Here is a 12,286-nt window from a genome sequence, read left to right as displayed (position 1 = left end):
GCAGGGAATACTGCCCGGGCAGTGGAGCTCTGCCAGGGATGTGAGCAGAGGACACGCTCTTCCCATTTGTAAACTATAACCTTGAAACATTGGAAGGTTTTGCAAACCTTTGTCTGGCACCCTCCCTGGTGCGGCACAGGCAAGGTCAGAGAGCTAGCCCGGCTCAGGTTTCTAAGGGCTCCGCTCCCACAGACTCTGCTAGGATGGCTGGGTTTGCAGAAACACTCCGCTCTCACCGGGCGGCAGATGGGCCCAACTATGCAGAAGGGCTGAGCACCCAACCCCCACCCCCTGCCAGCCTGTTCTTTGTATAGCTCACACTGGCATTGAGCAGGAGGTGACGCTCCGTATGGAAGCTCCAGGCCTCTCCCCTGGCAGCAGGGCACCCAGGCATGAAACAGCTTGAAACGAAATGGAGAGTAAAGCTTCCCTCTGGGGCAGCAGGCAGAGTGCATTTGTTCTCTCCAGCAACCAAGGCTTGCTTCTGTGCCTGCAGAGGCAGCCGGTTTAAAGCACTGCAGGGCAAGGCTGGGGAGAGCCACAGAAGGTGCAGCGCTGGGGGGCTACAGAGAAGGGTGGGTGGAGGGTATACCCAGCTGCCAGCACGGGCAGGACACATTAGGAGCAGAGACAACTAGTGCTACAGGCTTCCCAGAGACCCCTGCATCCCCAGCTGGGCCCAGAAGAGCTCACATGGTTGGGCGCCACCCAGGTCTTTGTGTCCCATCCCAGCGATGGTGGCCATAGGCATACACAGCATTCAGCTGCCTAGGGCACCACTAAATATGGGGCGCCAGGAGCTCCACGCAGCTGTGTCTTCCACTTATGCCTAAGGCCGGCCTGACCCATTAGCTTCCATTTATGGGTGTGCATGCACTGCGGTGTGCCAAAGAGCTGTGTGAATTGCAGGAAAGTGTTTCCATGCGCGGAGAGCTGGGTGAAACAGCTTGACCCCGGCTGTGGATTCTGTCCTTCTCCCCTGAATACACCCACGGTGGGCCACATTTTCGGTTAGGTGGGCAATGGTTCCAGCTGCACACACAAACGCCCACCTGCCCGCTCAGTTTGCCCAGCTGTTGCAATAATAAGGCAAGCAGTGGATACCTGGCCGGAAACCCATTTTAAACACCTGTTCCGGTAAGCAGCAGAAAACAGCTGCCTAGGAAGGCCTTCAGAGAGCAGAGGTATCGAACTGCACTCTGCGTTGTTGGTGACTCTCTAGAGGCTGCACTAACACATGGCTGTCCTGGCCAGGGGTCATTCTACAGACTTGAGGGCAGGATGAAATCCAGCCTCGATTAGCTCCCTTGCACTCCGAAGCAGCTAAAGTTTGGCTAGCAGTCCATAGTCGGATCATGACTCTCAGTGTTCGGCCCGTGGGTACAGCAACCCACGAGCACACGCACGCACAAACCAACACGTCCACATGGGCTCACAGTGCAGCCCTCCAAACTGACGCACACACAAATGTCCCGATGCCCGTGCGCTGGCAAAAACAGCCAATTTGCACACACACGTACACATGCCGGCGACAACCCCATGACAACACGCACGCGTGTGTATGGTGTGGCTCTCGCCAGTCTATAAGAGCCTGTGCTGAATTTCAGAGGTCCTGACGTGAGGATTCCAGGCCTTAATCGCAGCTATTTTCCCAGAGCTCAAACCCAGCACTAGGGGAGTAATAAAAAAGCCTTTGACATGTGCCCTGCAGCAGCTCTGGTACATTCTGCATCAGCACAAGCCCCCCGGGAGCCCACTCCACCCCCACAGCTCCTCTGAACTGAGCAGGAAAGCCCCTGAGCGAAAGAAAAGCCCAGGCCACAGACGTACCCCTGGTTCATGGGTCTGCCCTGGAACAGCGCCAGCCTCTCAGCTCCTGCAAGGCTTCTGTGCTGGGACCAAGAGGGCTGTAGAGGTTTTAATGAGGGTGAAGGGAGGACAGCCCTGGTTGGGGGTGGGAGTGTGCTGGGGATAAGCAGGGAGTGCAGCCAATCAGGGGGATGATTATTCCAGCGGTCACCTGCTCCCACTCCCATGGTGTTGCTGGCAGAGTGCCCGGAGGGTCGGGGACTAGCCAGGGTCAGTTACCGCATTCCTCCAAGGGGCTGGGCTAGTCCTAGGGGCTGCATGTGGGGATGGGGAGGTGGGCCTGACTGCGCTGTTTTTCCCCTGGCACAGACGGGGAGGCTCCTTGGAAGAGAGGGAGGCAGGACCGTTTGCAATTGCTACAGCGTGGGTTGGGGGGCTCACTGCACAGTGCCCCACTTATGCCCGCAAAGCCGAAGGCTGGTCCCTCCAAAGCTGGCCAGAGCTTCGCCCCGGGACCAGTCTTTGGGTTGCACAGGGCCTGTGCTGGGACACGTGCTTAAGAATTGCAGGGGCAGGTGGGGAGTATGTCTCTGGTCCTAGGAGTGTGGAGGAGGCTGGGAGAGGGTGGATTGGGGCAGCTGGGGTGTACATCTCTGGCCCGAAGTGGGGAAGAGGCTGAGGGGAGGGCTGATGGGGAATGGGTCCCATGTGGATGACCGGTAGGTCTCACCTTGGTTTAGGGAAGGCGTCATGCAGTGCGTGAGGTTCACGGAGGACAACGTGGGAAGAAGCTGAACGGTGTGATGAGATGCACATGCAGGGCATGTGAAAACCCCAGCCGCAGGGGCAGCATTCACCGAGCAATCCCCAGGCAGCAGCTCTTTCCACAACGGCAGGTGACATCTGGAATAATCACCCCTCTGCTCGGCTGCACTTCCAGTTTGATCTGGCCTGTGTAATGCAGGAGTGGAGGACAGAGGATCAGAGAGGCCTCACTGAAATTACCCATCGGTGGTCCCCATGCTGTGGCCCTTCCCGGGCTGCGTGGAACACACGCGGGGGTCTGCAGCAGATAGCCACTGACTGCTTCTCCTTGGTGCCAGTGGCTGAATGCCACCCAAGGCTGCTTTCCCACGGGAGGTCATTGGCAGGAGGTGCCGTGTTGTTCTGCCATGGCCAGCAGGAGAGGGAGCGTCCACATGCCCCATGCTGCGGAGATAGGGATCACACATGTTGGGAAAGGCTGAGGCTTAGTCTGGGCTGGGCTTGGATGCATTTTGGGCCACTGATAGTCTAGTAGTTCATGTGAAATTGTCACAGGGGCAGGAGATGCGGGGAATGTGCCTTAAGACATAGGATCTCACTGGTTTGGGGCCAGCCAGTGTACCTCAATAGATCCTTCTTTAGTGGGTGTCACCCCCTATTCTTTGGAGGGTCCCTGTTAGCTGAGTGCCGACAGCTGTCCCTTTTCTGGCACTCACAGGCTTTGTTCTGATTGCCGGACGGCCAGGATGGGCCCACAGCACAGCAGCTGGGTGGCTGTTTAAATTCAATGCCTCACAAAATACTCTGCCTTTGCAGCCAAAGCTCCGTCTGGAAGCAGCCACCCCCGTCCCCCTTCACACAAGGGCTAAGTGCCAGCTTGCACCCCAGCAGCACCGTTGCTTTGGAAACGTGGCGGGGGGGGCACATTGGTTGTGGACACTGGGCCTACAGTGCTGATGTCATGAGTGGGACAACCACTCTTCTATGTCTGTGTGACAGGGACCTCTTTCATGGCCACAGTCAATACCCCCATATCCCCTTCCCCCCGGGCAGAGGGGTGGCAGTGCATTCACCAGGCAGGCCTTCCCTGCTGCCTTCACTGGAGCCTGCCGCAGCAGTGGCTGTCAAGGGTGCCCTGCACACTCCACCATCCTCCCAGGGGTGAGGAGGGAGCCACAGGGCTGCCCCGCCAGTGGCTGCTCAGAATCAGGAACAGCTGTCGCCCAGCGCTAACGCTGGAACTGCCTAGCCCAGACTAGCAGCCAGTGGTTGGAGAGACCCTTCCACAGCTGGGCGAGGTTTTCATCCCCAGCAGAGAGACTGCCCTAAGCTGCCTCCAGGAGCCCATTGCATGAGAGGCGACTTGGGCAACCAACTGGAGAATGAGGCTTAGCCACGGCTTGGTCAGCGCTTCCCCCTGCCGGGGTTCAGGAGAAAGGCTCCAAGCAGGGTGGGAAGCGGAGGAGGAGGAGGCGGCTGATGGGCTCAGGGCCATACTCCTGCACTTTCCTTCCCACTACACACAGGGTCCCCTGAGGAAAGCCGCCCGCCGACTGCAGCTGTTGTCTCTTCTGTGCTGTCCCCCTTCCCCCCCCACCAGCCCTACAAGGTGGTCCAGAGCACAAATGCAGTGTGCCACTGTCAGGGACACAGCCATCGGCAGTTCCCTCCTCTGGAGCCCTGAGAACTCCCCCATCCTCCTGGAGGAGATCATGTTTGGAGCCCATCAATGCTGTTCCTCCATTGGCTGGAGGGGACCCTCTCAAGCACGTACACACCTTTTCGACCTTGAGGGGGGTGGGGAGTTGGCAAAAGTTGTTTGCAGAGCTGGAGTAATTATTTCAAGGGGAAAACCTCTTTCTCTCGAATTATCCTGCTTGGGCGTATGAATGCTTGGGGGTGGCGTTTCAGCAAAAAGGGTGTTTCTCAAAGAAAAAAAGAAACCGTGTAGACAGGCCTCCCCGCCTCATCCACACCCCATGATTAGAGACCTGGTCTCCATCTATTTCCGCTTTGGCCTCCTCTCCCCTCCGCCTCCAAGACTGGGGACCACAATCCCCTGCAACCCTTCCCCAGGAGCTACTTCGTTCAACCACAGGGGAACCCAGGCACCTCCTTTTTGGTATCACATGCTCTGCACCCCCAGCCCACAAACTGCCCCCGCAGCCTGCAGGTGGGAGTGCTTCCCACTCCTGAGAGTCTCAGCTAACAGCCACTCCCACCCCTGGGGCAGACCTGCCAGCCTTAGCCCCTGCCATCCACGGCAGGAATAGAGGGGGGTTCCCCACATCTGCTAACTCCCGAAACCCACCACCCTAGTCCGCCACCTCACTTTCATATGCCGCCAGCGGTCTCTGCCCACAGCTCTATCTATTGACCTTCTGGCTTTCCTGCGATTCCTCCTGGGTCCCTACACACAGCTCTGCCGAGTCCCCTTGGCCCTGACCTGACCCAGCCCTCGCAGTGGCAGATGACCAGAGAGTCAGTTCTGTGCCACGTGACTTGCAGAGAGGCCCTCTAGGGATAACGTCTTCGCTGGATGCTTTCGGTTCACTACAGCCTCAGAGCGCCCGTGCCTGTCAGAGGGACTGAATGTCACTGCCTCTTGGAGGATACATAGCTGGATCACGCAGGTCCCAGTGCTAAACAGGCCCCTTGCTGGGAGCCAGGGCCTGGAGCCAGAACGTGAGCCAGAGGGCGGTCATTAATTGTGCAACCCCCTCCGGAACGCGCGTTCATTTTACATCTGTAGGGCCCAGTCCCCTGGTACTCACACCTCTAAAACGACCTCACATGTGCCCTCCCTGACACACACGCTCATCACACATATGCAACCCTCTGCAGAGAGTTACACGCACAATCCCTTCATGCACACAGTGCTTCTGCTCTTGCACACACACACACACACACACACGCATGCACGCACACACACACACACATACAGCCTTGTCCCACACAGTCGTCCGCCTACGGAGATTCTACTGCTGTACACAGCAGAACACGCAGCCTCCCCAGCCGCACACATGGCCCTGTGAGCTCAAAACCCATGGCCCTGCAAGGAGGGACCCGGGTGCGCTCTGCTGGCTGTAGCACATCCCATGCAGGGCGGTTTGGAGGCTGACCTCGGCTCCTGCTGAGGAAAGGGTTATGGATAGCAGGCAGGGTTCCCTCGAATCTTTGTCATCTATGTGCAGAATCCACTTTGTTATGGGCACCATGGCATGTTGTGCACCACCAACAGAAATAGGAACGTGAGCCAGAGAGAAGTGCAACCACCCAGAATACAAATGCGGCTGGCTGTGGGCGCTCTGCTCATCAACTGGGCAGCACCTGAACCTCTCCTGGGTGGCCGCCCAAACGCTCAGCTTACTGGGAACCCTGACAGCAAACTATGGGCAGAGGTGGAGTGATGGGGAAGTGCCAAGAAAAAGCCAAGCTGTGTCCCACAGCCCCATCCTCGCTGGGCACGGGCAAGTGCAGTAAGCTGTTTGAAGCCCTTGTGAGCAGACTCGCTAGCCGCTGTGATGTGCGTGGCGTGATGGCCCGGAGAGGAGTGCTCCAGCCGACTCCGCATCTTTGCACCTTCCAAGGGCCCTGCGGCATTTGTCCGCTTTCCAGAGTCACCTGGGTGCTGCACATGACCGCCCGCCAGAGGAACCGGAATCAGTTCACCGCCAAGTCAGGAGAGAAGTGCCGGCTGGGCCAGAGCGACTTGCAGCTCAGGATCGCTGCTGTAGCCAGCCCTGGCTAAGGGAAGGGTGCTAGCAGGCATTAAGGACAGACAGTAGGCCTTACTTTCTTTCCTTGACCCCTTCCAGCCCAGGAAACCCCAGGTAGGAGCCTTTTCCTGGCAGCAGGAAGATTTTCAACCATTGCTGAGCTGGAGGTGGGCTGGAAGCAGCAAGAGCCCCTCAGAGGAATTCTGGCTGAATTCAAACCCCCAGTAGCTGTGTTGTGCACCACAGCGTTTCCAAAGGGCTCTGCCCAGGCCCATTTCTCCCCCTGGGCCCCATTAGCTGCTGCTTGACTGCGCCCCCCCCCGTGTTACACTGGTGAGACATAACTGCAGTGAGCCCCCAGGGCTGCAGATTAGCTCTGCAGGGCCAGAAAAGCCCCCTGCTTGTGCTTCTACCCATAGGAGCAGTGGAGACACAGTTTGTAACTAAGTCTTGTTCTGGATCTGGGCCCAGATTTCAGCATCTCTCCTCCTCTTTGTACGACCGTTGAATCCCCACGCACACAAGGCCCCTTCCCCCTCTGTACAGCTGGGAATGCCTTTGCTTTGCTCACCCTGGTGGGCCCATGTCCCCTGGATCATCTGCAATCCAGTAGGGCTCATTAGGAGAGCTCCTGCATGCCCCTTGATACCTGGTAGCCACCTGGAGAGTGCACAAGTTACCACCCCAAGTGCTGGCAGCTGAGGCCAGAGAGGCTGCTGTTTGCAGGGGGAAGGAGTAAGACATAACTGCGCCCCTCCCTGCCTCTTTTTGGTTGTGTTGATATCCTGCAGGAAATGGGGCTACCCTGTCTGGATAGGTAGCAAGATAATTCTCACACACACCCCCCAGAGAGCATGTGGTTCATGTGCTGCTCACAATACAAAACGCTCTGATTTAATTCTGCTGCAATAAGCGGGGAGCTCGCTGGCTCCCTGCTCCCGCTCTGTGTACACATGGACACAGCACCCTGCCGGCACACACGTGAAGCGTGCACCACGCCTCGGCACATGCGTTCCAGCACACGCACTCACCCACGAACCCCTGCCCACGCGTGTGTGAGTCATACATCCCTGACAATCTCGGGTGCGCTTTGAGCTTCTAGCAATGGGCACAGAGATAAACTGCTGCCCACACCCGTTCTGTTCCCGTGCATGTGCCCCCCCACACATGCAGCATCACAATCACCTCCCTCCCAGAGCCATCTCATTTGTGAGCTGTGCACCTAGACATCCAGCCACAACCTCTCCGCCCCGCTCCCACTCCACCCCCTCCTAGACACAGAGACTCACCCCAGGCTGCACGCTCCCTGCACAAACGCTCCATCCACGCTACAGGGCGTGATCATGAACAGTCTCGTCCCTGATTTGCACCCCGAACTGGCAAGAAAGCACGTCTCTTCTGCCATCGGCGGAGGTTTCAGACTCCGAAGAGAGTGAGTCCTTCTGTTGGAGTCGTAGAAGTCTTTGCTTCCAGGCTGAAAAGCCCTGAATTTCCCTGGGATTGTTGGCAGCATGGGGCGGACGATGAACGTATTTCAGATGCTCCACTTGCCCCAGCAGAGAGGGGCCCATCCAGGAGCTGGTTACAACTCATTGATTCTCTGCCCCTTGATGGCCCAGCTGAAAACAGCCTGGGAGGCTGCTGCAATTTGCATCAGTGGGGCGGCCCAGAGCCGAGGTGCACAGAGTGCGGGGTGGGATGAAATATCCTAAGGGGGCGCAGCACAATCGGCTGCTGGCTCTCAGGCTCTTCCCTCTTATTAGAAATGTTGAAATCTGTGACTGTTTTTATGTAGGGCTATTCACATTTGTACACTGCTTAATGACGTTTTTACACGCCACAGACTTATTTTCTGACACGTGCCTGAAGGGTTTTGTTTTTGTTTTTTCATATGTACATACCCAAAATGTCCATTGGTTTGGATTACATTAGACAGGTTCCAGGTGGAGGGGGGGCTGTGCTGCTAACTGCCGGGAAGAAAAGTGGGGCCCCACGTAAGAAATTTGCTCACCCCTGGCCCAGAGGACCCAGCCACCAGCTAGGGATCTCTGGGGCAAATTAAGCTCTGCCCGCACTCCTCCCTCCCTTGCTTGTTTGCTTAGGCTATGACAGCTCCTATACTGCCTTACCTTGGGGGCGTATCTCCAGCTGGGCTTAGCGTTTGATTTCTCTTCCTTCCCTCAGGCAGCATGGCCCAAAGAGAGCCGAGGGAAGCACGGCAGAGAATTGGACCCTGAATTTCATAGTGGTGCCCAGATGCCCATGTGATGGGGACCATCCCGGAGAACCCTTGGAACGAATAAATAAGTTGCGAATGGGTCCCTAGGCAGCACTCCCTGGCTGCACTTCCAGCTTCTTTTTGAAACATTTTATTTTCACTGCCACAGGAGAGAAGTGAAAATACCATTGAGTTGAGAGCTACTTTATGTATATAGCTATACATGTACAATGCCCTGGTATATATACACATATAGATATATAAATATATACATAGGGTTTCGGGGTTTAAGATTGAAACCTGTCAAACCCAATAAATCCCATTGAGGAACCTTTGGAGGAAAGGGTTTTACCAAAAATATCAACCTGAAATTGGCTGTTTTCACAGGGTTCACAGAGAGATTAATGATCTCTCTGATGCTTACTGGGAGCTCAGCCCTGAAGCTTGGCAGGTAGGTTTTGAAAAGCACAAAGGGAAGTTAAGTCATCTAGTTCCCACTGATTTTCATTGATGGCTGACATCGACTTGCAACAGAAGCTGGATATCTAATTCCCACTGGCATCTTTAGAAACCTCCTCCTCTCACGGAGCATTCATTTTTTCTGGAACTTTAGAGAGAGAATTGCTGGTTTGTTCAGTTGCTTTGAAACACTGCTTTAAAACAAATTCTTTTGCTTTTCCCTTTGAAAAATGAGCCTTGATTGGCCCACAGAATAAACTCGGACAACCAGAAAGAAACTAAACCCTATGTATGCTGTGGCGAAGGAGAGGGAGCAATACATATCAGAAGTGGGGCAGAATAAAAAATAAGCTCCTCATTTTTTTTTTAAACAGGCAGCGGTGTTTGGGTCTGTAAAGCAACCGAAAAGGAAACATAACACAAGGCAACATAGAAGAGAGGTCAGGAGACCACAATCTACACATCACAGGTGTCAATCCAAAGCAACTCCACTGAGATCAACGGGGTTACCAGTGTCACTCAGATCTGAATCTGGGCGAGCGAGTTTCATGCCAGACTGGTGTTCAAATGATCTGACACTGAGCATGCACCTCCAACAGGAGCGCCAGGGGGACACCCAGTGCCCTTGTTCAGAGGGCATGTCCGGGGAGATGTGATCAAAGCCTATGGATGGAAATGCGAGTCCGTTTGTTTGGAGAGTTGCAGTGGGATGTTTGGGATGGAAGAGCATCTTGCAGGTCTACTGTTGGCTAGTGGGTTCCATCTGTGCATCTCCAACATGACATACTGGCTTAGAGAGAGAGCCAAAAGGAAACAAGACAGGGAGAGCAAGAAGATAGGCAGGCAGAAGAGAAGATAGGAGACGGTAGAAGCATTAGTGTAATGGGCACATCCTATCCAACAATGCCAAAGCTAGAGAAAGGGGTGAGAGGGTTGCGGAAGGAGGGGACAGAGGGAGGCTTCTAGGGAACTAAATAAAGCGTTGTGTTGCTATGTGCAGTACAGTGAGACACACAATCACACCCACATCCCATACTCAGAAGCCTGTGACTCACAACTCACAAAGAGGGAGGCAGTGCGGCTGTATGCCCCGGGCAATCCCAATAGGAAGGGGGAAGGATCAATAACCTCCACTAGCGTAGCTGCACAGAAGTCCATGGAGCTTTGCCAGCTCACACCCACCAAGGATCTACACAGCCGAGGAGCCCAAATGGGTTCATGGGTTAGGTGGAGGTCGTGCCTTCAGGAAGTTTCTTACAGACACCAAGCCCAAATTTCCTCTCAGTTACCCCACACCGAGTCCCGCCGAAGTCCAAGCATGCTGCACAAGGGCAAGGGAGAGCAGAATGGAACCCTTTGGACAGGGCATGCTTGGAACAATGACCACCGACCATGCAGAGGAGGCTAATACTAGAGGCTGAGAAAATCATGGGCACCCAGAGGGATCTGAGTCACTGAGGTGAGCAGGCCAAAGAGGTGGCATCCTTGCTGGGGTGTGTAAAGTGATTGGTCTGCGGGAGAGAGGAACCAGGCCTCAGGAGTTGAGCTGAGCATGGGTCACCCAGCAGCAGGCTGGTGGAGGAAGTGGGTGGGGAATCACTGAAAACCTAAACCCCACAATGAGCAAAACCACAGGGGACACATTAATACCTCATTCTGCCCATATCTCATTCTGTCGCATACTAAGCTGAGGCAACGCTACTACAGTGCTTCTGTGCCTGACGCATGTTAAACACCTTCTGGACTAGAGCATGAGCATGGGGCGGGGGCAGGCCCACATAGCAATGGAGAAGTGCCATCAAACCAGTACTCACAGCATCAGTTGCATGGAAAGGCAGAGAGGCGGATGGCGTCTCCAGGGATAAAGAGGATGAACACCATTCTCAGCTGTGGTGCCCATGGGTGCGTCTCCATTGAAGCTAGAGTCCATTTACACCAGCTGCAGAGCGGCCCTTGGGACTTCAGGCTTGATGTCAGTGAACAGGGAGCGACAAAGCCAAGAAAGACTTTTTCATGCTGCTTTGATAACTCAGAGGCATCTGGGGCAAGCTGGAACGTTGAGCAGAGCTCTCCCACAGACCGGGCAGGAAGCATTGGGAATAAGTGATGGGGAAGGTGAGCGAAGGCCCTGAGGAAAGGCGATAGACGCCTTAGATGGGACTCTGGAGGACTCCAGAGGATGGGCGTGAAGAGCAGCAGTAGGCAGTGACAAGGGGAAGTGAAGTCAAGCCATGCCAGTGGGCTAGACAGCTTCTTCTGTTCTTCACATCTTTCTTCCGCCATCTCTTTCCCCTTGCATTTGGGCTTCAGGAGTGCAGGGGGGACAGAGGGCATTTCACTCTGATGCAAAGTCCCCCGGGAGGCTCCTGCTTTCTCACCCCCATTCTGATCCCACCCCCAGAAAGATCCATGCCTGTTTCCAGGTGTCACAACATCACTTGCACTAAAATCTGCTCCAACCTGAACCACCGGGGGTAAACGTGGCTTACAATGAGCTTGTCTCCTGCAGGACTAAACCCGGATTGACACCTCGGAATGCGAAGCAGGGATCCCCACGATGCACCAGCATTACTCTACCCTGACACCTCTAAATACGACAAATGGCTTAGGCCAGATTCAGCCAAATGGGACGAATGCAGCCAGTCAGCTGTGAACAGGAACAATGGACCTCTGGGCATGCCAGGACTGCACGCCAACCTAAGTCGCCCTCTCTGGCCACTGGGTGTCAGTGTGGTGTGCCTTAAACCAAAGGGAGGCCCATTTGTCTGCTGGCAAAAAGGGGGTGCTTTCAAGAGACGGATCTCCACTGTTGCTCCCCTGACACAAAATGATCATCTCCACTCTACTAGGGCAAAACAGGGCCCCAGCCACAGCCAGCCTTCAGTTCTGGGCTTAACCCCATCGTGCAAAAGTGCTCGAACTGTCCCTAACGTGAAGAGCTGCAGTCAGTCTGTCTCCCATTCCCTTGAGATGTCTGCCTCTCTCTCCAACCCCATTGCTGAGCCTCACCTCACCAGCTCCCTGAAGCTCCTGGGCGTGAGGAGTGACTGGGCCACAAAACCATCTTTTGGAGTCAAAGTGGCCTCATGTATTAGGAAGGATCCAGCTGCAGGCCACCAGTCAGAGCAAAGACCTCCCTCGTGATTTTGCATAGGTTCATCCATACCAAGGCCGGAAGGGTCCATAATGATCATGTAGTCAGACCTCCTGGGCACAACAGGACCAAGCATTTCCCCCAGTTCTTAGAGTAGAGCTTTTAGGAAACCATCCAGTCCTGATTTAGATGTTCTCAGGGATGGTGGAGGACACAGAGTCA

At 55.2% G+C, this 12,286-nt stretch overlaps 1 protein-coding gene across 2 annotated transcripts in view; it reads right to left on the bottom strand.

Annotated features, from left to right (window-relative positions):
* The window catches only part of OPTC (opticin), a 32,419-nt gene extending 23,989 nt beyond the window's left edge, over positions 1-8,430 (bottom strand). The window contains exons 1-2 of one of the 2 annotated variants that reach the window (XM_074977372.1): positions 7,583-8,430; positions 2,540-2,760 (exon numbers count right to left, since the gene is read on the bottom strand). In XM_074977372.1, the coding sequence (XP_074833473.1) occupies positions 2,540-2,760; positions 7,583-7,806 (445 nt within the window). In that variant the 5' untranslated portion in view covers positions 7,807-8,430. Of the gene's footprint in view, positions 1-2,539; positions 2,761-7,582 lie in introns of those variants that run through there. The other variant, XM_074977373.1, reaches the window with a different exon arrangement.
* Between the last annotated feature and the right edge of the window lie 3,856 nt (positions 8,431-12,286).

Source organism: Carettochelys insculpta, chromosome 26 (genome assembly GCF_033958435.1).
Source record: "Carettochelys insculpta isolate YL-2023 chromosome 26, ASM3395843v1, whole genome shotgun sequence".
Classification (NCBI taxonomy): domain Eukaryota; kingdom Metazoa; phylum Chordata; order Testudines; family Carettochelyidae; genus Carettochelys; species Carettochelys insculpta.
Note: the sequence above shows the minus strand (reverse complement) of the source record. Positions and strands in the feature narration are given on the sequence as shown.